The following is a 26,445-nucleotide window of genomic DNA, read 5'->3' on the forward strand; positions in this document are numbered from 1 at the left end:
TTGCAGTATCTGTTATCTAGGTCTGCTATCTAACGACTTCAAGGCTACAAGTTTGATAGAGAATATCTCTTAATTTATATGAGGTTAACAGAACAAAACTGAGAGGTGAAGAGATAGCAATGAAGACATCTTCCTGATCCCCATGTCTGTGTTCTGGGTCTCCACTTCTCCTCTCCACACGAGGCTTTTATTCTGGATTAATAAGAGGTTTACATGTTTGAGAGTGTGTAGTCTGTGACAAAAAAATGTTGCACTTTGTGTCCAACCTTGCAGAATGAACCGGCGGAAAATAAGTGAGAAGTGGTCCTTGGAGGTTCCCTTCAGAGTCCTGTCTTGCAAATCTTTGACCTTTGTTGGGCTGCAAATTTTAAGGTGCTTGTTTGACTTTACGATATGCTTTATTTTACCCTTTCTCATCAGATTTGGTGATGGCATGGTTGCGCCAATTCCTGTTACTATTTGACGTGTCTACTGCGGGTGCTATCTACTATATCTACTACAAATTGAGCAATATCCACCCATTCCATCCATTTTTGGGTACTGCAATTCAATACTATAGTGCCCTCATTGACAATCAACAATAGGACAGCAAGGCACTTGCCAACAGTGCCAACGACTTGTATACAATTTTTGGGAATTAATCAGCCAATTTTGGGTAGGTTTTGAGTTTAGAATTGGGACCATGGCGACTTTGTATGCCTTTTTTTAGTCCCCACCATTGGCGCCGGGTACCGAAAGCAACAAAATGCCCAATCTAGGCCAGAATTCACACATCAACAAAGTCCCCAGTGAAATATGGTGTTATATCTTGCTGATGAGCCTCACACGCGGCGAAAAGGACGATCTTGCTGCTTCCTACCCTACCACTTCACCGAATTGCCTTCAGGAGGCTGTGATGTTCTCTAGCGTCTGTTCCAAATTTTGCATCGTTGTAACTCGCTTGTTGGAACTATGGAATTATATCAATATACGCATGGCAGCGACGGGAATATCTCCCCTTCCAATGAGCTTATTGTCCTTGCTCTCGAACAATCCTCTTTACGACCATTGACTCTCTCACTCAAATTCTGCTTCAAAACAATTGAATGCAAAACAGATAGAAAAGTGACAGTAAGGAAGATACCCATTACATATTCAGGCCAAAAAGGGTGCGACATGCTAGAACTCTTCGTGAATAACATCCACCGTGCCGAGCATCTAGTCTTGGACGTGCAGGCCATATATAACGTTCGTGATTCCAAGGGACAACAGATATATAGTATGGGCCGTATTCTCGCCAAAGCTGCCCCGCTTATGCTCAGCGCTAAAATCATTGGACGGCAACCACCTACCTACATATTACCCAAGTCGCCCGTACAGCAGACTAGATCATACAAGATTGTATCCTTTCCGTCACATATTGCTAAAGGCACTCCAGATGTCACCCAAAACGCAAAGTTTGACGTTTTGTGGTGATGTAGTGTACTCAAACGTCTGTTCATCCAATCCTCCCTTCCTACACCTTTTGGATTTGGATGTCGAGGGTCCAGTAGAGCCGAAGGAGTTACTAGAGGCTTTGAAACTCATTTCTGCCCTCCAACAATGCTGAGTGTGCCAAATCACAAAGATTTTTGCTTTACAACCAGGCATTATTGATATTCAAGTTACTATGCCCAAGTTACAAGTCCTGAATATAGGCAAGTGTTACGCCGGCCAGACAACGAATAATCATGACTCAATCCCATTGCCACAACTACTTTCTCACATTGTTGCCCCTTCTCTACGCACTCTTATTCTTCGATGTGGCCGTGGTATCTGGCTTCATGACAACTTCATGACATTCATCAAACGGTCAGGATTGGCGTTGGAGCATCTTGTGCTTGACCCCGACAGAACAACCACAGAGCAGAAGCAAAAAATTCTATCCTGTGTTCCCAACTTGAAAGCGCTGGAAATATACAGCGGTAACTGGATGATGGATTCCGGACCACAATGCCCATACCTATTTGTACATGACACAACATTGGACATATTCTGGACAAAGATCCAGCCACCCGTGTCTGAACTTCGTCAAACCCGGGACTAACTATGTTTCTGAAGTATACGGTGAACCCGTCGATCCAAACAAGAAATGCATGTTGTTCACTGCGCCTAGATTGGCGTACAAGTTGGAATACTACTGGATAGGAAGTGAATCCTGGGAGGAGGTTTTTGGAGAGTCCCAACGTCTTTAGATAGCTGAAAACACTTGTAGTTTGCTCAATGGCTCGTACTAAAGTAATAAATGTCTTCATCAGCTGAATGGCATTGTCTATTATGTACCCTTCATATGCTTAGCCTTAATCTATCATTAACATCCAAAGAGTGATATGATATCACTGAGGGCGTTGACCGCTATAAGTTAAATATACAGCAGAAAACTTACATGTCTTATGTAAGTTTAGGTGTATGTTCAACTTACAGCATATGTGTCGGGAAAACAAAAATTTAACAAAGACATATTGTGTTTGGTGGCTATATGCCAACCAAACACAATTGCTGTAAGTAGCCTGTAAATAGAATAAACACCTAAATTACACAAATTGTGTTTGTCCGGTATTAGTAAAACATATACATTTTCTGTAAATGACACAAACAGCACTTTCTGTAAGTAAAATTTACACACAAAAAACACTATTTGTGTATGTCAGACTTATACCATTAAATGAATTGAAAAACTTGTGTAAGTATAACATACACAAATTGTTTTCTTTGTGTGTAATTTTTACTTACAGTAAGTGCTGTTTGTATTACTTACAGAAAATGTGTATGTTTTACTAACACTGGACAAACACAATTTGTGTAATTTAGGTGTTTATTCTATTTACAGGCTATTTACAGCAATTGTGTTTGGTCGGCATACAGCCACCAAACACAATATATCTTTGTTAAATTTTTGTTTTCCCAACACATATGCTGTAAGTTGAACATACACCTAAACTTACATAAGACATGTAAGTTTACTGCTGTATGTTTAATTTACTTACAGCAGTCGGCGCCTGCAGTATATGGCGCCCATCACCGTCTGCGACTTGGGAAAAACCATAATCAAATCTGTCATTCCATTGACAACTACATTGTTCCTATCAGGGTTTCTCTAGTTTCCCCTCTTTATCTTCACAGAATTATCTTATCCTTTCATTATCTTATCAATTATCTGATTAGATAGTTTATTTCTTTCATCACAGCCTTCTTGCTCTACTTCTTTCTAGTAATTCTATATGATTCCTAGTCTTACTCATCCTTTTTCTATATGATGTCACTTTTATTCTTTAACCTTCCTTTATGATGTAATGTAGGGAATATTCTAGAATAGCTGTAGAGTATAAATACTGGACTTGTAGATGGCTGTAGCTTTAGCTTCAATCTCTTAGGATATCCATTATCATTGGTATAATCTCTTAGAATCATTGAGTCTCTCTCACTCTCTTATTTTCTCTCTGCTCTCTTACTCTTCCTCTGCTCTCTCTCTCTTGCTTGATCTTTGTTGGTGGCCTTGTCACACTGATTATAGTGTTGCCCTGACAGAAGATTGAAGCTCTCTCAAGACAACTCCACCATCTGTCAGGGCAACACTATAATCAGTGTGACAAGGCCACCAACAAAGATCAAGCAAGAGAAAGAGAGCAGAGGAAGAGTAAGAGAGCAGAGAGAAAATAAGAGAGTAAGAAAGACTCAATGATTCTAAGAGATCACACCAATGATAGTGGATATCCTAAGAAATTGAAGCTGAAGCTACAGCTACCTACAAGTCCAGTATTTATACTCTACAGCTATTCTAGAATATTCCCTACATTACATCATAAAGGAAGGTTAAAGAATAAAAGTGACATCATATAGAAAAAGGATGAGTAAGACTAGGAATCATATAGAATTTACTAGAAAGAAGTGGAGCAAGAAGGCTGTGATGAAAGAAATAAACTATCTAATCAGATAATTGATAAGATAATGAAAGGATAAGATAATTCTGTGAAGATAAAGAGGGGAAACTGGAGAAACCCTGACACCATCTCTCTTTCAACACCAAACTCTTCACTTCTTCAACCTCTTCAACATTATCACCTCAACCTTCTTTCTCCACTTCCAATCTACCAATCTCTTCACCAATCTCTTCACCAATCTCTTTACCAACCTCTACTTCTCCACCAACCTTCAACATCTTCCTTAAGACTTTTCCTCAAGACCTTTGGCTCATCATCTTTCCTACTCTCTGTTGTGTGCTGTGTGTAAACTTAGTAGATAGGGATACCAACTGTTGGGGCAGACACAGTCCTACTAGTATTCTGTTTTTGGTAGGCTAGAAAATATCCAGTAACCCTGTGATCCTAGGTTTAGAGCCCTGAGTGGTGTAACAACTGGGTATCCAGTAGATAGATATTTTTTTTAGAGTACTTAGTGTAATTTCAAGGGCACTTTCAGTAGATAGCTTCTCCCACACACACATCAGAGAGCCTACTCCTACCCATGGACATGGATCCCTTCCAATTGCCTCCCACCTCTCCTTCTGTGGAAGAGCTCATGCATGAGGTCCAGCTCCTTACCCAAGAGTTGAATTTTCTTAGACAGCAGCAGCAGTCATCATCTACTCCACCACACCCTCAGCAACCAGTCAGTCAGTCACCATCATTACCACCACCACCACCACCACCTGCTGCTCTAGATATTCACTCTTTCCCTACCCCTCATGTTGCCCCTTCCTGTTCACACTCTGTCATTAAAGTCTCACCTCCAGATCCATTTGATGGTTCTATGGAGAAGGCAGAAAACTTCCTCAGTTAGCTCAAATTATATTTCTATGGAAAAGGGATTACAGATGACTTTCAGAAAGTTATTTGTACTCTATCTCATATGAAAGGAGATACTGCTGGGAAGTGGGCATATGAGAAGACTAAAGTAATAGACAATGCTTAGTCCCAAGAAGGTCTTTGGGATGACTTTGTTTATGAATTTAGGGAAGTGTTTGCAGATCCAGACCCCTCCAACACAGCTAATCATAAAATGCACATGCTCAAGCAAGGCAGGCAGACTGCTGATGAGTATGTAAAATTTTTTGGAAAAAAAAAACTACAAATGTGTTCAAAAAAGCATAATCTACATATCTGTGGTTCAAAAATGTAGAATAGTGTGAGTGCAAAAGGGCTGAAAAGGTTCAGAGGTAAGCCAACTTTTGCTTACCTAAGGGGGTGCTGGTTCTATAGTGAACTCTCTGTGATTTGGGGACCCAGTCACTGGCTTGGGTCACCAGAAATATTATGTAATTTGGCACGCTTGGGCCCTTCCGCGCGCCAAAAAATTCAGAATTTTGTGCATTTCAGTGTGCTAAGTTCTCCAAGAATCTCCCGATCGCCCGCCTTGTCACTTGCGGTCACCAGAGTTTGGCGGGTGCATAGACCCTCAGGTCACCAGCTTTTCGATGTCCGACAACTTTTTAAGTAACTTCGCGGCCATTGGCGGCATGGCCATCTTAATTGGGCTCCGCCGCGTCATGTGATGGTTCCCGCAATCCGTTACACGGTCGCGTTTTGGAGCTTCTGCAAACCGTTTAAATGTTGAACATAAACAGTGACACCAGTTCAATCTTGTTTATTATGGGTTGGATAGTAATGGGTATAATTATATCTTATTGTATGTACCAAACTCAATTTTAAAGCCTCAGACTTTTGCAAAAAAGACTCATTAGAGCCTTCAAAAATTAATATTTACACCAGTAAGAAAGGTTTACTTCTGCTCTGACAGTACTGTATTCACTATGTACATGCTTTTGTGTGTATGCTGGAGTGTGAACTGCTAAAGTATACATGCAAAGAGTGCATGCTGCAGTTGGCACATAAGATTGTATGCAATCTCCTCATTTCTTGGAAATAATTCAACTAGTTATTGTTATGATCACGTTGACCCGTGTCAGTACTCATTTAAACGGCTGAAAAGTGAAATAAAAGTACAATCTACATCCTGAAACACAAATAATTCACAGATGAGACTCGGAATTTTGCATTTTCACCTTTAAATAAGTCATTTTATGCTCAAATTTAGGCAAGTTGATGCTTCCACTCCTTGATATTAGGCAAACGAGGAAGGACAGATTAGTCTGACTATATACAAGAGTATAGTGTACTGATTTAGATGTTTCTGACATTACAATTTTAAAAAAATCTTCCAAATCATTGAAATTGATGGGAAGCGGGACTTGCGAGTTTCACTGCGGACCTCAAGTGAAGTCACAGACCTTTGTGACCTAGGGCCTAAATTTGGCGGGCGGTGATGAGCCCAATCTTACGATGAAGTCGAGTTGGCCGGGATGTGAGAAATATTACGTCATACGCGTGCTTTTGTTTACGCCCCTGTCCTATTGGACTTTGGCGAACGAGTTCCGCCCGACGGTGACCACATGCATGATGCCCCAACACTGTATCTTATCGTCCTTTCACTTTCTGCCACCATCTTGGACAACGACGAGCTTGGGCGGTTATCGTGAGATAGGCAACAACCGGGCCAACAATTTGACGTTATCGCAAAGGTACCGTCGTCGTCCTGTACGAACCCACAGCCTACTGTTTCATTAACTGCTGGGACTACCCAAGGACCTGAACAAGTCGTCGGAGGTTTGTATCAGCTTCCTATGAAGAGCGGTCTGGCATTACCCAGGCGAGTGCTGTCGGTGAGGTCCCCGAAGCAGAGACTGGGATCCGCCGCGTGTCGCGCATATCATGACGAATCGTTCGGGTTTCGCAAACCACGCGAATACGACTTTCCAGACTGTACGTCGCGCATTTTTATCTTGCTTTGAAGCCAATCAAACTTATCGCTGTCGCCGTTATGCGCAGATACCGAGGTACAGCTCAACAACCGCGCGAAAAACTCCCCACTTCTTCGTTATGTCGATTCCATGCGTACGCATAGCCATCGCGCCGCCCGCATCGACCCTCTGGATCTCATCCATCGAGAAGAAGTCGCCGCACTCTTTCCGGAGAGATACGGTTTGAATGATGATGACAAAGTATACGACGTCAATGGTATTATATGGACGAAACGCGTCGGGGAGGCAGGCGAAGGTGAAGAGTTGTGGAATCTAAAGCAAATCAGGGAGCACTTGAGGAAGGTTTATGTTGGGAATATTGCATATGAGGTGAGCCGCCCTTCATTTTTCGCGTCGGTTGAGTGACTCATAATACCTCGAGTTCATGCATTCGCCTTCGAAAACTGAGCGACTGTGGTTCTCGCACCTCCTGGAGTCCCAATCTTTACCCTCCCCAGAAGACACGCCATTAGTTCAAATGGATATCACGAAAAAGAAGCGCATTCATGAACTATTGGCACGAAGTGAGGTCTTCGACAACTTTCTGCAACTAAAGTTCCCCAATTTGAAACGTGTAAGCTCCTCCCCTTCATTTGTGTGCTCGACTTCACAAGCTTATCTCATGTGTAGTATGGGCTTGAAGGGGGAGAGTCCATGCTCCCTGCTCTTGACTCTCTCTTTTCAGCTGCTTCCCTGGGTGAGATCCGTACGTACGTAAGAGTTGAAAATGTTTCTAATACATTGTGTTGTAGCCGGCGTACACCACGTTATTCTTGGTTCGTTCGCAGATCTACTCGTTCTTTTCATTGGATTAACAGGATATTAGCTATGCCACATAGAGGTAGACTCAACCTCCTCACCGACATCCTCCAATACTCCCCCGCAGCCTTGTTCCATAAAATCAAGGGTGGGTACGAAATTCCGGAAGACCTGGGTGCGGAAGGAGACGTATTGAGTCATTTGGGTGAGGCCATGTTTATGTCAAACTTTATCAATATGATTTAACTGGTTTGCATGCTTTTAGTTTCGTCGCCCTCATTGTCATACCCTGGTGCATCTCACCCAATCAAGGTCTCTCTTTTGCCTAATCCTTCGCATCTCGGTAAGCAGACCTCGTAGGAACACTGATGGTAGTGGGGAGTGACATGAAGTTTTCAGAGGCTGTCAACTCCGTCGCTATGGGCAAAACTCGTGCTAAACAGTACTCCCTCCTGAAGACATCGCCGGATGACTGCAAGTTGGGCGACAAAGTGATGTGTGTCCAACTTCATGGAGATGCTAGTTTCACTGGACAAGGTGTCGTCATGGAGAGTCTGGGTCTCAGTGAGTCTCTAAGTCTGTTGGGTTGTGAGGAACACGGCGGCTGACAGGATGTAACAGGCAATTTGCCCCACTTCACCAGTGGAGGAAGTGTGCATTTGGTTGTTGAGTACGTATTTTGGATTTTCTATGCGTGAATAGCTAGCGTTGAACGTTCCCTTTATTTTTGTAGCAATAAGTGAGGAGAATATTCTACTTAAATATTGTCATAAAATGTGTACTAACAACGCACCCATAGCATCGGATATACTACCCCGGCTTCTAACGCTCGTTCATCCCTGTATTGCTCTGACATTGGAAAAATGATAAACGCTCCCGTTTTGCATGTCAATGGTGATCACCCCGAAGGTAAGCTAGCTTTTCCGGCTCCCAGATATATTATCTCTGAAACTAGGTCTTTAGATGTGGCAAAGGCCATGGATATTGCGTTCAGGTATAGGAACTACTTCAGAAAGGATATCATCGTAGATTTGTTGGTGTATAGACGATGGTACGTTTTTCTCTAGTCCCCGCTACTTGTGATCATGCTGACGACACGTCCACTATGTTTAGGGGGTGAGTAACGTATTTTATCCTGCATGGCTACCTGACCTAATGAACTATCGGCGAAGACACAACGAGCTGGATTTACCTAGCATCACCAGCCCCTTGATGTACGAAAAGATCGCTGCACGGAAATCTGTACCTCAACTTTACGAACAAAAGCTTGTCGTACGTCACCTTTCCTAAACATCTCAACATTCCCATGATTAATCGTTTCCTCTACCCAGGCGGAAGAAGTTTTGACTTTGGAAGATATCAACGCTGTCCGAACTTCGTACAAGTCTCAGCTGGAGGCGGAGCTCGCACGGGTTCCAACTTACGTCCCGTCTGCTTCGATGCTGGAGGAACAATGGTCGGGCATTGTATGGCCAGCGACCCCAGAGGCACAGCATAACCCTGTCACAGGCGTTGAGAGGGATGTCCTTGAGAAGATTGGCAAGGCCAGCGTTGCTGTACCCGAAGGATTCGTACGTTCGCCTTTCTACTTACTGCTTTACAGGCGGGCGTGCTGAAAGGACGCATGGACGTACAGCAAATTCATCCCAAACTGCATCGACATGTTAAGAATCGCTTGCAGAGCGTCACCACTGGGAAGGGAATTGACTTCGCTACCGCTGAGGTGAGTGGTTATTTACTATCCGAAGCCGGGGTTTCGCATTGCTTATGAGCATGTGCACAGGCCCTGGCATTTGGCTCCCTCTTGCTAGAGGGCAATGATGTTCGAATCTCAGGACAGGACGTGGGTCGAGGCACGTTCAGCCACCGGCATGCAATGCTCGTTAATCAACAGAATGAGGGTGTCATCGTCCCGCTCAATGATGAGTTGAAAGCAGATGGTAAACTGGAGCTTGCGAACAGTAAGTCCCACGCTTCTTCACGGGTGGCCTTATTGAGTTTTAACATTTAAACATATAGGTTCGCTGAGTGAGATGGCAGTACTTGGTGTACGGCTAATTTCCTCGTTTTATATCTTAACAATGTTGATAAAAAGGCTTTGTTTGATAGTTCGAATATGGTGCCAGCTGGGAAAGACCAAATCTGCTGCCAATTTGGGAAGCACAAGTACGTTCCGGTCATCATCATACTCATCGTTTTGGTGTCAAAACTTGATGTTTCCAGTTCGGAGATTTCTTCAATGGGGCACAAATTATCATTGATACATTCATCTCCTCCTCTGAAAGTTCGTTGTACATCACATTTTGATTAATTATATCGGTGGTTGACCTCCCCTCCCCAACATAGCTAAATGGCTGAAGCAAAGTGCGATGGTTCTCATGCTCCCACATGGACTTGACGGGGCAGGTCCAGAGCATTCTTCCTCAAGATTGGAAAGAATGCTCCAGGTAAGATCGTTTCACTTTCCTACGGCGCGAAAGTCTTCTCACCATGTTTTTTTACTTCAAGCTAACCAACGATCGATATGATTACAACTCGGAGCCTAACAACATCAACATGCACGTTACTTTCCCGACTACGCCAGCACAGTACTTCCATCTACTCAGGAGACAAATTTGTCGTAACTATAGGAAACCTCTTGTCATCGCTGGGCCAAAGGGTCTTCTCCGCCTCTCGGTGCGTCATCTAGTGGAAATCAGATCCTGATTTATATATGCCTATTGTGACTTTATTTAGGCTGCGGCATCAACGATGGAAGATATGGAGTCCGGAACCCAGTTCAAGCCTGTCATCGCTGACCCCGTAGCTCACCCGGTGAAAGTGAAAAAACTCGTCATGCTCTCCGGGAAAATATATTATGACCTGATAAAGGAACGACAAGCACGGGGCTTGGATGATAGTGTTGCGTTCATACGCATTGAAGAACTTGCCCCATTCCCCTTTGAGCAGCTGGAAGAAGTATTGGAGCAGTATCCAAACGTTGAGACTTACAGCTGGTTGCAGGAAGAGCCTAGAAACCAAGGCGCGTTTGCGCATGTTTCAGGGAGGATAGCCTCAGTGCTTAGGAAGATGGGTAAAGGGAATGAAGAACTAGTGTATTTGGGAAGAAAGGAGAGTGCCTTGCCTGCTCCTGGAGTTGGAAAGTTGTACCAAGTCCAGCAGAGGCAGGTGTTGGAGTCTCCGTTTGTCGGTCTGTAACTTAGCCAGCTCAACATTGTTCTCTTCTCGGTGATAATCAATAAATAGTCAAGCTAGTCAAGTGTAACCTGTAATTAGCTCGGGTCGGTCTCTGATCCGGAATACTTTACAGCTATTTTCATATCGATAGGCCCAACGTAAAAATATATTCATACAGTCGGACTTGAATATTGACTCATTTCTGCGTAACCGAGTTACATAAGGAATGCTCCTATGTTGATTTTATTTTAATCTATGGTACGATCTTGCAGAAAAGCGCTGACATGCCTTTCAGCTTGAGAAGGGAGTGTCTCTAGGATGCTGCTGATGTGGTGGTATTGCTTTAGTTCTCGTAGCTCGACTTTTTTTGTCAATACTCATCGACGATTTTGCTAGTTCCCCTGATTTGCCGTCTTTAAATTTGATGCTCCGCTCAATAAAATTCATTATCCGTGTATGTGTAAATTTAGCGGATAGGTCTATCGATATGAAAATAGCTATAATTTTGTCATATGCTCAATTGTTGAATTGCGAAGACGACTACATCGACTTTTGGCGCATTGACACTGACAGTAACCAAGCGCCCCTGGCAAGATCTATTTGGGGTAACTGCCGTGTAGGCCTTGGACACTCGTTGAAGACATTGTCAATGACCCAGTGGCACATCTACTCTATTGTCATGGCCAACATTGCCGCGCTTTTCTCAGTAATGCTAGTGGTATACCTGACAACAGTGGCACGCTATCATTCTATAAAAGCATTATGATCATGTTCACCAACCTTAATTCACCCAAGATGAAAATTTCAGCACTCATGTATGTTTTTCTCCTTCAGGTTGTCTCACTTGCTTCGGCAAAAGGAAACCAACACAGAAGTGATAAGTATCATAAGGATCGCTCATTCATCTTTGGTGGAATGTAAGTCCCTCACTATGCTTTCTGATTTTGATTTTGATATTAACCCCAATACTGTTCTAGGAGATTTGGGGAGGGGTATGATCCGGATTGGGCACCAGGAACTTCCCACCACCGATATACGTTTTGGCCTCTATCTTGGCCAGTATCTAATGACGTAACACCGGGATACGCTGGTTACTTGGATGTACAAGACAAGTATGGCGATTCCAGCAATCCAGACCGTAAGGGCGGGCCGATGACGGTTTTATTTCTTACTGCCGACTCCACCAACCTCGCCGTTGTCGCAGATCAATACACGACTGAACAATTATCGCTATCTATTGCTGCCAATTGCACCTCATTCGTATCAGAATCTTTTCTGTCCAATGTAACGGATAGTATCAAAACTTATGAAGGCATTCCTCGACCAGAGAATGTTTTACAGTACTATCGATCCAGCAGCATTGCGCTTGCATCGAGCGGGTACATCAACAATGCGACGTATAGTGCGCCTGGTACTCCGGATACTGAAGTTCCACAATTATTTGGACTGCAGTGCTTCAACCAAACCATTGGTAACACTGCACCTCTATCTATAGAAATGAAAGGAATAGACGGAGTGAAGATTGCTGGGGTCATCTTGTCAGTACTGGTTGGTATGGCATTTATGATCTTGGGTACACTTTATTGTTACCGTTCTTACCTCAAGAAGAAGGTTCAGAAAAAGCGGGATATGGTTCCCCTCTTTTAATATCTTCTGTGTAATAACTGCCAATGGAGTTTAAAGCTATAAAGCACTTCTGACGTTTTAATTTGGCGTTTGATACTTGTTTCCTTCATCGATCATCGGCGCACGATATATCCGACGTAGAACTTGGGATTTGGAGAGCTATAAATACTGATTCAGGTTTACTACAATAAATCAAATATATCTTGGTTCCTATGCGTTTATCGACATGAAAAATAGACTGCTATCAAATTGTAGCAACAAACGCTAAAATACTAGGGGAATTTCGTAAATCATCGAAATGATAGAGGCTGTACAAACAATTGAAAGGGACAAGCAACAGGTACGGAAACGGAACAACGACTTAGAGGAACAAATTTCATGGTCCGTGATCAGCGATAGGAGTTTTCAGGAGTTGTATCCTTGTTCTAAAGATTGCTCGTACATTCGGCTGTATCACCACCCGATACATCCGCGGGCGCTTGCAGGAAACGCCCTGTCTACCTGTTAAGATGGTGCTTATTGTACTTTTCGGGCCGCCTTGTCATTTCGGCTTCTAGATGGCAGTCATTTACGTCATTCTGCGGGCCCATGAGGACGTTCCTTCGACCAACTCTGGATACGTTATGTGCGATAGTGTTACAACTGAAGTCAAATATCCGTTGAGCATTATGAATCCGTGGTGCTGAAGGACATCTAACACCTTCCGCCGATCTCAGTCTTTGTCCAGCCGAGGCTATTTCACCCGAAATACATTAATTCGCTGTATCGAAGCAGGTGGGTGTATATATGCAATGACAGCCTGTTGTACAAGTAGTGAGAACCAGCATCCATGTGGTATAACGGGTGACTGACACATTTCACAGGCTACCTCCGAGGGGATTCACTGGAGGTCTTGGAGACGTCCGTCTGTGTCAACGCTGAGTGTAGTGCAATAAACTTTCAACACTACACGCGTTACATGCCCAATGCCCCAATTTACAGTAGAGAATAATAGGGGGGGTATTCACTCTTTAGTCTTATACAATGACGATGGCCGGAATATGAGTTGGATAAAACGACAATCATGGTCGAGAAGAAAGGATCTCGTATATTCAGTGATTCGTCGAAACAAACATGATTGTGTGTAACAGAATGAACAATTATGTATCAACACTAACGGCCCGTTTCTGCACCTGAAAGACCCTTGTGGAGGGTACTCGGGAATTTGTCAAATCGCGGACTCGGGATCCGTCTCTAAAATATTTTCAATTCTCATGGGAAGAGGATGCTCATAGATACAGCACGATCGAGCTGGTTCCCTGGTTGGTGATATTGACTGTCACGAAAATGTCATGTTATTGATAATACACACGACCCCAGGTATCAAAGTCCCAACCAAGTTGCTTCACTCGCCAATCAGAACAAAGAGTGAAGCACGGCAGTGAACCGAACCAACATTGTGAACCTGTTAGATTTATGGCTCAAAAAAGAGACTTTGGGCATCTGAACCAGTTCATTTATTTGACAGACAGATGGTGAGATACCACGGTGGACCCTGACCACGCAAACGAGCGCAAATATCACTTTCTTCTACCTTATCAAAATAACCAGAATGTCTTTTGCTCTGTTACAAGAACGATACATCACACCTATTTGCAGTCATCTACCACCCCATCTCATCATATCATCGTAATTTTAACCTACATCGTTCCCTTGCAATTCTGACCTCATAGGCTCGAAGGTATAGTATTTCCACACACACACAATTCCTCTAAACTTGTTGCGCTTACCCGTTAATCCATGTCCATAGATCATTTAAAAAAGTAAGGGTCAGTTGAAACAATCATGCCCGCGTTTTTATTCCACTCGACGTCAACCTATTCGACGCCCTCCCTCAACGATCAAGGACTAGCTCACAATGAAGGGCAACCAAACGCAACGGTTGAAGATGATTTCCAGCCGTTTCCATCCCTTTCCCAACCACCACCACTCGACCGCAAACGTCATATTCCTTTGCCAGTTTTGACCAACCAAACCTCTACATTGAATGGCCTTTTAATGTCTAGCTGGGAAGAAAAGGCACACATACAGTGGGACATTACACAACGACCCGGAGAAGCACAGTTTGCAGGTATCAAGTCGGATGACACCATGGCGAGACGAGACGTGTTTTGGGGGAATGCAACTTGCCCTCCCACCAACGAGTACATTAAAATTCGTATCGGAGCAAATTTTGCGTTCTTGGATATAACCGTAACGCCAAGCGGCCCACTTACGATACTGGATGTCCTCAATGCAGTTTATCAAGGGGTGCGCGAAGAGGCGCTCAAAAGATGGCGTAGTGGAAAGTTTGAGGGAGGTGATGTTCCACCGCGACCTCCGTTCGCTTTGATGCGTGACGGAAGGTCGCAAGACGAAACAAAGCTGGCAGAGTCAGAAGTCCCACGAATAATCCGGGCCCATATGCAAGGGATGACCCGATGGGCAGGACTCCACAAACCTCATCGAGATGAGGGCGGTGTGTGGCTTTTGAAGATCGCCCCGGCACAAAAAATGATGTGATCAGCGAAGTTCGCCAAGCCCTTGATTCCGATGTCTCCACAGGCAGAGCAGGAGAGAAATAGTATCCACTGGAAATGACGAACGAGATGTAAATTTATCGAACATAAAATCCCTACTCACATTGTTTATCCATACCAAAATATTTTCAATGTTGTAAATCGCCACTATCTAAGTGCAAGGGTACCTATCAAAGGGGAATTTTTGTGCTTGGTCAGCGTGAAGAGATTCCCTCGAACTGGATTAGTATCTGCCGAGGTTGTAGAACACATTTCAAGACAGAAAATGGGTTACATACTTTGTTGAGCAAGCCACATACAACAGATTTGCCACTGTCGGCGTTGGTGTCATGAATGTTGGAAAGAAAGAAGCTGATAACGGGACCAATTAACTAGAGGCCTCAAGGCTCTGCCCAGAGTAAAATACAGCCTAAAATAGTAATTCAATGCGTGCCGCCTTTCGGCAAAGGCTACAGTTGTTAAAGACTGCATGCCAAAATGGTAGGCCAGTGACCTGCCGACGGTCGGCATGTCAGGCGTTACGGGCAGTCACTGCCTTTGTTTTGATTGGTTGTTCAGCCTTTAGAGGGACACACCACAGGCACAAACAGGTAAATGTCACTGAAAGAAAATCGAAAAAAGAAATTGCATGTATGATATATTGCGAGTATTACTTTACTGGCATATATCAGTACTGGGGATCTTTGCGATAAATGAATCTGGTGAACTGAAAGTTATGTAGTATGTTTTGGAACGGCTATCTCCGTTCGATGGCTTGATCTTAAAGAGGTTACGAGTGCTGAACTCTGTACACGATGTTTTGTAAGTATGTGAAAATGTATCAAAAACTGTACTCACTGAACAAACCATCTGCCGTCGTTGGCAACACACAACCCCCCGTGGGCATTCTGTGTTGCCTGGCAATTAGTGGAGAGGAAATCGGTCAAGCTGGCCTGTTCAATATAATCCAATATATCAGAAGAACCTCTTGTCATACAGATACCATGACATACAAAGTCAGTGCGGCAGTAGTTTAATCCAGTAGATGCTTGATTCAAGAAGAACGATGTGCAGCTGGAGAATGTCAGAGAAACGACGTTATTGGCCTAATAACCAGCCAATATTATCAGCGTTAACTCAAGAAGTGGAAGATAGTAATATTTCATACCCCATTGTCAATTTCAAATGTTGGAGCTTAGAGTTAGGATTAATAGAAGCCTCTACCGACACATGTCATGACACATACATATGCTCTGACTCTCAAAACGCAATGCATCAGCAATGATATGGCAATCGTTTGGGTCTGGGCCTCCTCCTGCTGGATCGTGACAGAACGTTGTGCCTTTAAGCATGAAAATAGGTGATTAGTTCTGAAAATGTATTTGTGACGGCAGCTTAACTTACACGGAGCATCACACACGCTTGCAGTTTGACGGGACTCTAACAATGCGCCAACGCCGGATTCAATCGTTGCGGAGTCTGCAATGCCTTCGCAGGTGATAATATCGAGCTTTACATTTTTCTCTGCGCCAATGTATTGCGTTGAAGTAATAGCCTGACGTCCTTGGCACATTCTCCCTGGAAAAAGTGTGAATCATCGGTCGACTGGACCTTTAATTGGAGCTTTCTCACCAGGTACCAAAGGTGTAGCACTGGTGAAGGCAGCGGTAGCCAAAGCAGTAAGAATGAAAGCTGAGAAGTACATGTCTGTGCTGAGAGTTTGAGGTAACTGGTACTTCGAGCTTTTATAGAACAAACTCGGTCTGTTCTATTCTAGTTGCCATATGATACTCATCAGAAGGCCCAATTTGACCGTGACCGTGTTGGAGCCGCTTGCACTTGTGATTCGAAGTATCTAAGTAAAGCAGAAATACATCTATAACATAGTGCTTCCACAACAGAAGCTCGGCTTTTGCCCCGAGCATAACGGGCCCTAAGACTGTGTTAGGTATTAGTAAACCAAACTGCTCTCAGTCGGAGTCCAGGTTTTATGATTAATCATTGGTCGACGCGGGAATTACTAAATTTGCCAACATCGGCAACACTACATATCTGAACCAAATTTAAAAGCCAGCTTTACAGTCTATTGCATGATTTCCAGACAAAACTTACCCAGATCTGAAAGCTGGTTGATTTGTTGTAGTTTTTGAGTTGGGCTAAACTTCTATATGCCTCCTGGCGTTCTTTTGTACATCTCAAGGTGCTCAGACTTGTTGAGTTAATCATAGTATTTAATTCTCTACAAAGAAGTGTCATCCCACGACGGGGACGACGTGACCACTATGTAGGCCCCAAAAGAAGCCCTATTCAGAAGGAATCCAGTTAGAAATTTGGCTCTCCTCTGTTTTATGAGGTTAAATAAGCCCGCGTGGCTCACATGCCGGCATATCGGGACAAATCCAATCAAGGCTTCATCCGTTGATTTGCAACCAAGAAAGCACTAAGCTATCTTATCCATACATGTGACCAGCCTCGAGGTCTGCCGGGGCATGAATTAAACTGTTGAACTGTCCTGCATGCCGCATGATAAATAAGTGCAAGGCATGTCGTGGGATATTATCTTCTTTCATATCGACCACCATCTCCACCGGCGCTTATTGCAACTTAAGTACCTTGATTCGCTGATTCGTTATTACCACAAGACCCAGAAGATATGGACGACTTGCCACTTGAGGTGCAAGCAGTTTCTATCTCGGTACGTTTGCTTGATATTTAAAAACTTTTCATACCGATGAAAAAAATCTTGAAGATTCGTTCTTCTATATCAGGCATGGATGGTCGTGCGGTGTCTCCAGTCATATCACGGACTCCAAGGGCCACCATACACCCTATCATGGACAAAGAGTCAACGTTGTCCCTTCAAAACCACATGGGAAGTTACCCTGAATATTTCGATTCGTCGATCCCAGAAAACGACAGGGTGCCTTGGGCCCTAAAGTTTCTTCCACAAGAACTCGCTGAATACGACGTCAAAAAATTGGAATTCGAGGAAGATAAAAAGAGGTGGGAAGAAGAAATGGAGGGATTGCGAGCAGAGAAGCTGTTTGAATTACGCAAGGAAGTTGTACGCGTTTGGCTTAGGAGGGAGCAAAAAGAGTGGGATTTATGTCGGGCCGAGTGGGAATTACAAAGGAAGAGTCTCAAGGAGAAGATGCGTACCGAGTTAGAGGCGCTAAAATATCAGTTCCGTGCGACACACTCAACATCCCAGGCTTTGAAGCGGTACTGAACATTCCCTAACCCACTCGCTACTTGATCAACGTACCCATCATTGTCAGTGGTCAAGTCAGCTCGGTTAATTCCATATACTAATAAATCCACTCTACTGTTGATAACTCTAGCATTAGCATCTATACAGACGAAAGGATACCTCTGTCACCTGTGCGTCAATAAATTATGGTATACCGTACACAGTATGTGTTGTTCTAGTGGGGTGGGATTTTAACGTTCCTGGATTGAATTTTGCTGAACTTCACCTTTATTATTATTCTACTAGTTCAATAATCTGGCATTATGATCTAGCATGATAAGCACAGCGCCGATGTTCAGAATAACCTTGGAATACAAAAGGAGCTTTGTCACAGTGGACACCCACTGGTCGTGTATATCCAAATAAGGTTGTTGACAAATCCCCCGCAGCTGTTATGCTTTATTTTTAGAACATTGGGGATAACCAATAAAAGAAAAAAAATATAAAACATTCTACGGGGACAAGAAGTGGGAAACGGAGCTGTCCTTATTCCAGTGATACATAAACAGCAATACAACGGTCGCACCCGGTGGCGAACAATTATTTCAGAATCAATTCAGAAACGTCACCAATTTTGGATGCGTCGGTATCGAAATCGACTACATAAGGATCGCTTGAAACATTGGAGTTAGCCTCCTCATCTCACCTGGAACTACTCTTGCAACGTCCGAGTCTTGATATACCTTACTTTGACTCATGAGTATAAATACAGATACAGGAGAGAAGCAAGGCCTCCCCACTTCGAATGACGTCCCGTCTAGTTCGAGTGAGCCACAACCTACCGCTCACCTTCACCCGGATTCGAGTAATGCCCCGCAGGTATCGGGTGCTACCAGCCTTCCTCCAGAGGGTGTCGTCGGTGAGGCGGAAGAGAAGAAGCGAAACTTCGAGCCGGGGAAAGAGCAGGAGGCGCCAACGCGTAAGTTCTTGATTCATCATAACGTCGCATGCTGACGCCCGTGCAGATGCAAATGTTGACATGTCCCAGGTCAGTTGGCACTCATTGTTAACTGGCTGTACAAGGACTGAGATACCGTAGATCCATCTGACAGCGGAAGACCTGTACGACAAGGACAAGGTCGACCTGGAAACGATAGTTATCGACGATGTTTTCCAGTTATTGCAATGTGACGAAGGTGGTTTATCCACTGAGGAAGCTGAGAGACGCCTGGAGCTTTTCGGACCGAACAAGCTGGAGGATAAGCAACAAAACCCGTTTCTGCAGGTGAGTCAAGGTCCAGTTGGAAAACAGAACCAGTCTCTCATTTTAACTACCAAGTTTCTGAGTTTCATGTGGAACCCGTTGTCGTGGGTTATGGAAGCGGCCGCCCTTGTGGCCATTGTGTTGTCTAATGGACAGGGATCGCCTCCGGATTGGGAAGATTTCTGCGGGATCATCTTTCTTCTTTTCGTCAACTCTGCCATTGGATTCTATGAGGAGAGAAATGCCGGCAACGCTGTCAGGGCGCTTATGGATGCTCTCGCCCCGAAAGCAAAGGTCAAGCGAAACGGAGCTTGGGGAGAAATTGAGTCTGCGATCCTTGTTCCTGGCGACATCGTTTCGTTCAAGATCGGAGACATTGTTCCAGCAGATTGTCGACTCATAGAGGCCGTCAACGTCTCCATCGACCAGGCCGCCCTTACAGGAGAGTCTCTGCCGCAGAATAAGAAGGCTGGTGATCAGTGTTTTTCGTGAGTCCCGCTGGCAATTACAAATGGAAATTGCGCTTTGTTGTCGTTTATTTACTGATTTAATCACGTGACTGACAGGGGTTCGACGTGTAAGCAGGGAGAAGCAGAGGCCATTGTTATTTCAACTGGTCCCAACACTTTCTTTGGACGGGCTGCCTCTCTTGTAGGACAGGACGATGATACCACCGGACACTTGCAAAAGATTCTGGCTCAGATCGGCTCGTTCTGCCTCATTACCATTGGTATATTCGTTTTGGCCGAAATTTTCGTTCTTTATGCTGGTTTTCGATTCAGATATCGCCGAGGATTGGATAACATTCTCGTTCTATTGATTGGTGGAATTCCCATTGCTATGCCCACAGTTCTTTCGGTCACTCTGGCTGTAGGTGCTACCCAGTTGGCAAAGTACAAGGCCATCGTCACGCGCATCACTGCCATTGAAGAGCTGGCTGGCGTCACAATCCTCTGCTCTGACAAAACTGGCACACTTACCACCAATAAACTGACCATTGATCGCAATACTATCAAGACATACGGTCGTTTCAGCGCTGAAGAAGTTATTCTTCTCGCAGCATATGCTTCACGCGTTGAGAACCAGGACGCGATCGATATGTCCGTGGTCCAAGCTTTAGGCGACTCTGCTCGTGCACGGGCAGGGATCAAGCTTCTTGATTTCAAGCCATTCAATCCAGTCGACAAGCGAACGGAGATCACATATCGTGAAGAGTCCACCGGGAAACTCAAGCGCGTGACCAAAGGTATGACGGGAATCATCATCGAACTTTGCTCGAGAAACAAGACAGAAGAGCAAGAAAAGCGCCTGGAACAAGATGTGGAAGAATACGCTACTCGCGGTCTTCGCGCTCTTGCTGTGGCATATGAGGAGCTTCCTGGAGACGACTACACTGCTGAAGGCAACGGTTTTGAGCTTATTGGGCTTCTGGCTATTTTCGATCCTCCTCGTTCGGACACCAAGCAAACTATCGATGATGCCCTTGCTCTTGGTGTAAAGGTTAAAATGGTAACTGGAGACCAATTGGCTATTGCAAAAGAAACAGGCCGCCGTCTTGGGTTGGGTGACCATATGTATCCCGCCAAAGTCCTTAAGGAGGGTCCTGCGCCTGGGTCGAAGCATGCAAATCTAGACGAGATGATTATGGATGCAGATGGTTTTGCAGGAGTTTTCCCAGAACACAAGTACGAGATTGTTAAACGGCTGCAGGCGCTAGGCCATCTTGTTGCAATGACGGGAGACGGAGCCAACGACGCCCCTGCCCTCTCTCGTGCTAACGTCGGAATTGCAGTCGAGGGAGCCACAGATGCAGCTCGCGGCGCAGCCGATATTGTATTGACAGAGCCTGGTCTTTCTACAATCGTCCACGCCATTCGCCAATCTCGAATTATCTTTCAGCGTATGCGCAACTATGCAATCTACGCGTGTGCTGTGACCATCCGTATTGTGGTTGCATTCGCTGTTCTGGCCTTCACATACAAGTTCGACTTCCCGCCATTCATGATCCTAATCATTGCTCTGCTCAATGACGGTACCATTATGACCCTGTCTCTTGATCGCGTTCTTCCTTCTACTGAACCAGATGCATGGGATCTCACAGAGATTTTCTCTTACGCTATTGCATACGGCCTATACCTTACCGCCTCCACGTAAGTCGTTAGGCACCTCAAATCCAGCTTATACTGATGACTTGGCTCAGTGTTGCGCTGATTGTGGTTATTGTGGAAACTACGTTTTTTCAGCGTAAATTTGGTGTACAACTCAATCGAGCTGGGCCAGTCGACAAAAATGATCCCCAGCTTCATATGATCGCCTACCTTCAAGTTGCTATCATTTCCCAAGCGTTGATCTTTGTCACTCGCTCGCATGGTTTCTTCTTTATGGAACGCCCTTCAGTCGCCCTGATGCTCGCGTTCTGCGTGGCTCAACTTATATCCTCTATTATTGCTGCTTATGGTGATTGGGGCTTCACAAATATTCACTCTATATCCGGTGGCTGGATTGGCATCGTTTGGGTCTGGGTACGTAAACCTAGACTTCATTTTCAAAATGAAATACATCGTTAATGCTCCGTTTACCGCAGAATATCATATGGTTCATCCCCCTTGACTGGGTCAAATTTGCCATGAAAGCGACCGTCATCCGGCATCTTCGCAACAAGCGGTTAGGCGAGTACGCGGAGAGTGGACCACCTCTCGAACGCACGTCATCTCGAGTTGCCTCCATCCATGAATCGCTCTATTCTAATCGTACCACATTCCTCCGGAGGACCATGCGTAAAGTGGGATTTGGCGGAAAGGTATCTATGAAGCCCGATGAGCTGAAGCGATTCAGCAGCATTCAAGCTGCAAAGACTGGCCAGACGCTTGCCAGGTATCCGAGTCGAACGGCGGCAGCAGCTACGGCTGGACCATCCCGTGTCCCAGCTCCATTCACTACGGCCTGAATTATATTGCTTCTTTCACTGACTGAGATCTGTTTGATCGCAGAGCTTCCATACTTGTTCATACAGGTTATATACCTCGTTCAGATACGGATAGATGTAGCCGTACTGATAATATTTACCATACACGACCACCGTTGTTAATGCCTATTACGATTGCAATGCCATTTACATACTACACAACTCATACACCTGACGAAACTGTGGGACACTCAATGACCGTTTCTTATTACTCCAACCTTTATTTCAGTTACCTCACTCACTTGGTAGTCATTGAAACCCTGGGGCTGCAAATTATGATGTAGGTCTGACATCAATTTCAGACCTGTCCAAATTGATTTAGGGCCTTTTATCCGTATCGTGACGTGATCTGTTAATGATCACGGAGTAGGGTAAGTAATTAACATATTATAGCCATGGAGAAGTCATCAGTATGAGTTGAGGCTCAGATATTCCCCTTGTGGAGGCAAGCTTATGTGGAAATAGCAAATTTCAGTTTACAACAAAATTACATTCTTCGCGAGAAGATGTCGATACTCCTACGTATACAGACAGAACTAACGGCAAGATTAGCATATGCCTACTGTTGAAAATGAAGTCGTACAACATTTTGACTCTCTCGAGAGAAAACACGCAATCTAGCAAGCGGAGCCTACTGGAATGCTGGCGCATCTAGAAAAGAGAATTCAAAGGACGAGTTAAAAACCTTGTATGTTACAAAAATGGTCTCCACCCACTTGAAGAATGGTACGGCCCGACAGCAACTAAGGCCTGTGTTACCTGAGTATTAATCCTGTGTAAGCAAAAAATCCAAGGTCTATAACAAGTAGGCGTCTAGTTACAGTCCTATGAAACGTGAAAAATCAGTTGAACGCCCGGCTGCCTTCATCTAGTTTAACTTACAGCATCACTTGAGCCTGGAGAAAGACATAGGCATAAGTTTATCATCGTCAGAACGCTCCGGGACACTGTCATGGATGGGACATACACTGAGCACCAGCACCTCCTCCTGGAATGGCTAATACAGCTGAGCTAGAGACGAGCATGACGAGAGCAGCGAGGTTGAGTATTTTGACCATTGTATGGGTTGTATTTCAATAGGGATTCTGGTTTATTTTGCGATGGGTCATTTTCTAGATATTGAGGGTCTTTTATACGCGATTCTGGAGGTACGGCATTTTCCACCCCACCTAGCCAAATCCTTTTGGTTGCTCCAACGCCCTTTTGCAATTTCCGTCAATTCTAATGGAAGAGGAGCGCATAGACGTGAGCATGACAGGTTTCATAACTTCATAAACGATTAGGCCTGCCTGTCCGAATTTCTTATACAAAATCACAATATTTGGAGCTATGGATGTTGGACCTAGATGTCCTACCTCCGAAACGAGTGTCTTTCCAAGGAAGTTCTAGATGAAGACCACCTGAAATAGACATATTGGTTAGACATATTCCCACTGACTGGTGCTTTCTAAGCATTTCCAGTCAGGGTTGTAACATTCACCGATACGCCTTTGGACCAAGATGCATACCAGTATCATACTGGCAATTTGTCAATGAAAAACACTGAACCTTCCACTCTATGTTTACGATGTAAAGCTATAAGATTAAGTGTGAATGCGGTTATTAGGTACCTGACATGCAGTCAACATCTACAACTAGTATGAATTGAAGACCACAGAAAAAGATTCCAAGCCCAGATACTCTTCAGATGAAATAGAATAGCTTTTGTACCCCAAATACAAGGATGCTCTTCACTTTCTCGGTCTTTTCATGTGGAAAATGCTATACGGTTCTAGACTGGCTCATTCTAGCTATGCGACCTCTTTCGGGAAGTCTTCATGCATGCCAAAAGCCGACGGATATAGCCGCTCGCATAAAATTGCAAGAGCCGCCCGGTGGAAACGTTGGCGCAGTCTGGTTCTACCTATAGATCGCGAGCGCTAATATGTAGGCATGCAAAGTTGAAGTACTCTTGCCATCATTTCTGGTCGAAGCTGAAGAGCTTGCTACATTGAGAATTTATAGACTTTTGATTATACATGTATATTACACAACAGTCTGATATGTTACAACTATGCTACGTCTTGTATATCTTAAGGATAAGAAATTGAGATATTGGATCCCCAGTTTCATAACAAGGTCACTCACGCCTCATTGGAATTGGATCACGAAGATTAGCATACCGCGCCTTCAGGAAGACTGAAACATCTGAGTGGGGCCAACGGGGTGTAAGCAAATTATCCACTAAATGGAGGTCGTGGCACTTACTTGGGATATGGCACTGCTCGACAACATTTCAAGTTGTGTCTACCTGACAACCATACAATATTTAGCACAAGACCACTGCTACTGAGAAACGTTTGTTACAATCCTGCAAAACGAAACATTGTGCGTAAATATCAATTGAAGAACATGGCGTATAAATTGACATACAGAATCACTGGCGCCTGGATAAAGGAGCATTATAAATGCGACTGTCAGCCACAACGCCTTTAAACCTAGAAAAAAAACGAACATTGGGCTCCAGGTCCACCACCTGGAATAGCTAGGACAGCCGAGGTGGAAAACAGCAAGACTAACGCTGTGAAAGTAATGAATTTGAACATGGTTATAGGTGGTGAGGTGTCTTGTCGAGCTGAGCGATGCTATTGAAGAATGAGTATCTTAGGCCGCCGTTTTATACACAACTGCAAGGCCTCGGTCGGCACTTTCCAGCTCGTCTAGAGCCCTGCAATTGGGGTATCAACATTTCAAGTTGAATATTGCCAAGAAACACTTTTAATTCTAAAGGTGACGTGAGAGCGCTCCAGGTCACCTTACGTATGTCAACTGCGACGCCTACTGCACGTTCCACAGCATTTCCGGACGCCATTCGACAAAAACGGGGCTTAGAGACTAGAGGCAGTAATGGAAAGACAGGCACACGGAGTCAAAAATAGCGTGCCAAGTGCTTTCCGGGGCCATGTGCGCATAAAATAGATACATACCAGGGCAGAAGGGGCAGTTAGGGCGCTCCAAGCTTTTGACCCTACAATATTGGAGATCCCTAACATTTTCTTCTTCAAAAGTAGGCACAGCGGGGATATTGGTGGAGCACACGACAGTAACTTTAGGAAGAATACGGAGGATGACCTGAGAAATTTACGGAGCAACCCCGACACAAGTTCCAGGTTTACCGTCCAAGATATTGCCTGAGAGCCGACTAGAGCAAGCGAAGCGAAATTGAAATTCAGGTCTTATTCTTTTCTGATTGTCAAAATATCAAAACTAGAAACCCTTTTGTAATTTTATCCTGTCAAATTTTGAGGTGTTCGAGGGCGTTCGTTGAAACCATACAAAGATTAGGAAGTCGGGCCAAAGTCGGAACAAAATCGGACCTGAAATAGATGCAGAATTCATTCGGAGAATGAATGCATCACACGTGATGACGATAACTCAATGCCATTCAGCAAACACGTCGGGATATTCAGAATATGAAGTTCCCACGAAGTGGGTAATCGAATGTTACAAAATATTTGAAATATAATAAGGTTTTAAATGATGCAGCTTTAGCTGGTGAAGAGAGATTAAGAGTGTGATTCTCTCGCATTAGGTGAGAATAAGCAAAGGAGTGTATGTAAAGAATGTATGTAGCTAGCAACCTGATGTCAATGATATCAGGGTTTGGGTGGGGAGCACCACCAAATCTGTGAGAGTCTGAGGTCCATGGTGGTCAGCGGCTAGACAGGGAAAAACAGAACAAATGGGAGACCAACGTGGAAATGCCGTGCGTAACGCTAAGACTCGCTGATTTTGGATGGTGCAACCAACTCGAAATGCGAGGGAATACTCCATGAGGCTGTGGAAGAGTCCAAAGTGAGCAAGGACCCCCAAAAGACCAGAGTAGGAGGGAAAGCAATGCCCGACGACGCGTCGAGCGAAATGGAGGACTCCCACACATCAGGAGGCGGGCAATACACGGGGAAAGGAAAAAACGCGACAGAGGAAGAAAACGTAGCAGGAATAGACACTCACGAGAAACACAAGTTCACGGGTTGGAACGTCAGTTCATCCCCGAACGGGCGGGATGTTGAGTGTAATGCGATTGAACTCCGCAAAACATGCGGAATTCTGAATATAGGGTGCCAGGACCTT

General features: G+C 44.4%; 7 protein-coding genes across 7 annotated transcripts; 6 read left to right on the forward strand and 1 right to left on the reverse strand.

The window, feature by feature from the left end:
* Positions 1 to 4,482: 4,482 nt before the first annotated feature.
* On the forward strand, positions 4,483 to 4,929 carry JR316_0008653 (uncharacterized protein; the record flags this gene model as incomplete). Its single annotated transcript, XM_047894366.1, has 2 exons — positions 4,483 to 4,792; positions 4,874 to 4,929. The coding sequence occupies 2 exons, from the start codon at positions 4,483 to 4,485 to the stop codon at positions 4,927 to 4,929; spliced, it is 366 nt and encodes a 121-aa protein (XP_047745825.1).
* Positions 4,930 to 6,637: 1,708 nt separating this feature from the next.
* Positions 6,638 to 10,771, forward strand: JR316_0008654 (putative 2-oxoglutarate dehydrogenase E1 component DHKTD1, mitochondrial; the record flags this gene model as incomplete). Its single annotated transcript, XM_047894367.1, has 21 exons — positions 6,638 to 6,776; positions 6,843 to 7,144; positions 7,197 to 7,388; positions 7,445 to 7,511; positions 7,567 to 7,590; positions 7,641 to 7,778; positions 7,839 to 7,916; positions 7,973 to 8,137; positions 8,195 to 8,243; positions 8,373 to 8,482; positions 8,537 to 8,624; positions 8,770 to 8,845; positions 8,905 to 9,144; positions 9,210 to 9,296; positions 9,357 to 9,534; positions 9,593 to 9,621; positions 9,683 to 9,739; positions 9,797 to 9,857; positions 9,920 to 10,020; positions 10,082 to 10,249; positions 10,310 to 10,771. 21 exons carry the CDS (start codon positions 6,638 to 6,640, stop codon positions 10,769 to 10,771), a joined length of 2,811 nt encoding a protein of 936 aa, XP_047745826.1.
* A 741-nt stretch (positions 10,772 to 11,512) lies between these two features.
* Positions 11,513 to 12,397, forward strand: JR316_0008655 (uncharacterized protein; the record flags this gene model as incomplete). Its single annotated transcript, XM_047894368.1, has 2 exons — positions 11,513 to 11,667; positions 11,728 to 12,397. The coding sequence occupies 2 exons, from the start codon at positions 11,513 to 11,515 to the stop codon at positions 12,395 to 12,397; spliced, it is 825 nt and encodes a 274-aa protein (XP_047745827.1).
* A 1,803-nt stretch (positions 12,398 to 14,200) lies between these two features.
* JR316_0008656 (uncharacterized protein) lies at positions 14,201 to 14,917 on the forward strand (the record flags this gene model as incomplete). The annotated part of the gene is made up of 1 exon (XM_047894369.1): positions 14,201 to 14,917. One exon carries the CDS (start codon positions 14,201 to 14,203, stop codon positions 14,915 to 14,917), a length of 717 nt encoding a protein of 238 aa, XP_047745828.1.
* Positions 14,918 to 15,703: 786 nt separating this feature from the next.
* JR316_0008657 (uncharacterized protein) lies at positions 15,704 to 16,618 on the reverse strand (the record flags this gene model as incomplete). The annotated part of the gene is made up of 7 exons (XM_047894370.1): positions 15,704 to 15,719; positions 15,772 to 15,866; positions 15,927 to 16,019; positions 16,082 to 16,107; positions 16,160 to 16,255; positions 16,318 to 16,491; positions 16,546 to 16,618. 7 exons carry the CDS (start codon positions 16,616 to 16,618, stop codon positions 15,704 to 15,706), a joined length of 573 nt encoding a protein of 190 aa, XP_047745829.1.
* A 948-nt stretch (positions 16,619 to 17,566) lies between these two features.
* JR316_0008658 (uncharacterized protein) lies at positions 17,567 to 18,142 on the forward strand (the record flags this gene model as incomplete). Its single annotated transcript, XM_047894371.1, has 2 exons — positions 17,567 to 17,608; positions 17,663 to 18,142. The coding sequence occupies 2 exons, from the start codon at positions 17,567 to 17,569 to the stop codon at positions 18,140 to 18,142; spliced, it is 522 nt and encodes a 173-aa protein (XP_047745830.1).
* Positions 18,143 to 18,859: 717 nt separating this feature from the next.
* Positions 18,860 to 22,314, forward strand: JR316_0008659 (ATPase 6, plasma membrane-type; the record flags this gene model as incomplete). The annotated part of the gene is made up of 6 exons (XM_047894372.1): positions 18,860 to 19,082; positions 19,216 to 19,388; positions 19,443 to 19,855; positions 19,934 to 21,517; positions 21,568 to 21,889; positions 21,952 to 22,314. 6 exons carry the CDS (start codon positions 18,860 to 18,862, stop codon positions 22,312 to 22,314), a joined length of 3,078 nt encoding a protein of 1,025 aa, XP_047745831.1.
* Positions 22,315 to 26,445: the final 4,131 nt, after the last annotated feature.

This window comes from Psilocybe cubensis, chromosome 8, assembly GCF_017499595.1.
Source record: "Psilocybe cubensis strain MGC-MH-2018 chromosome 8, whole genome shotgun sequence".
Taxonomy (NCBI): Eukaryota; Fungi; Basidiomycota; class Agaricomycetes; order Agaricales; family Agrocybaceae; genus Psilocybe; species Psilocybe cubensis.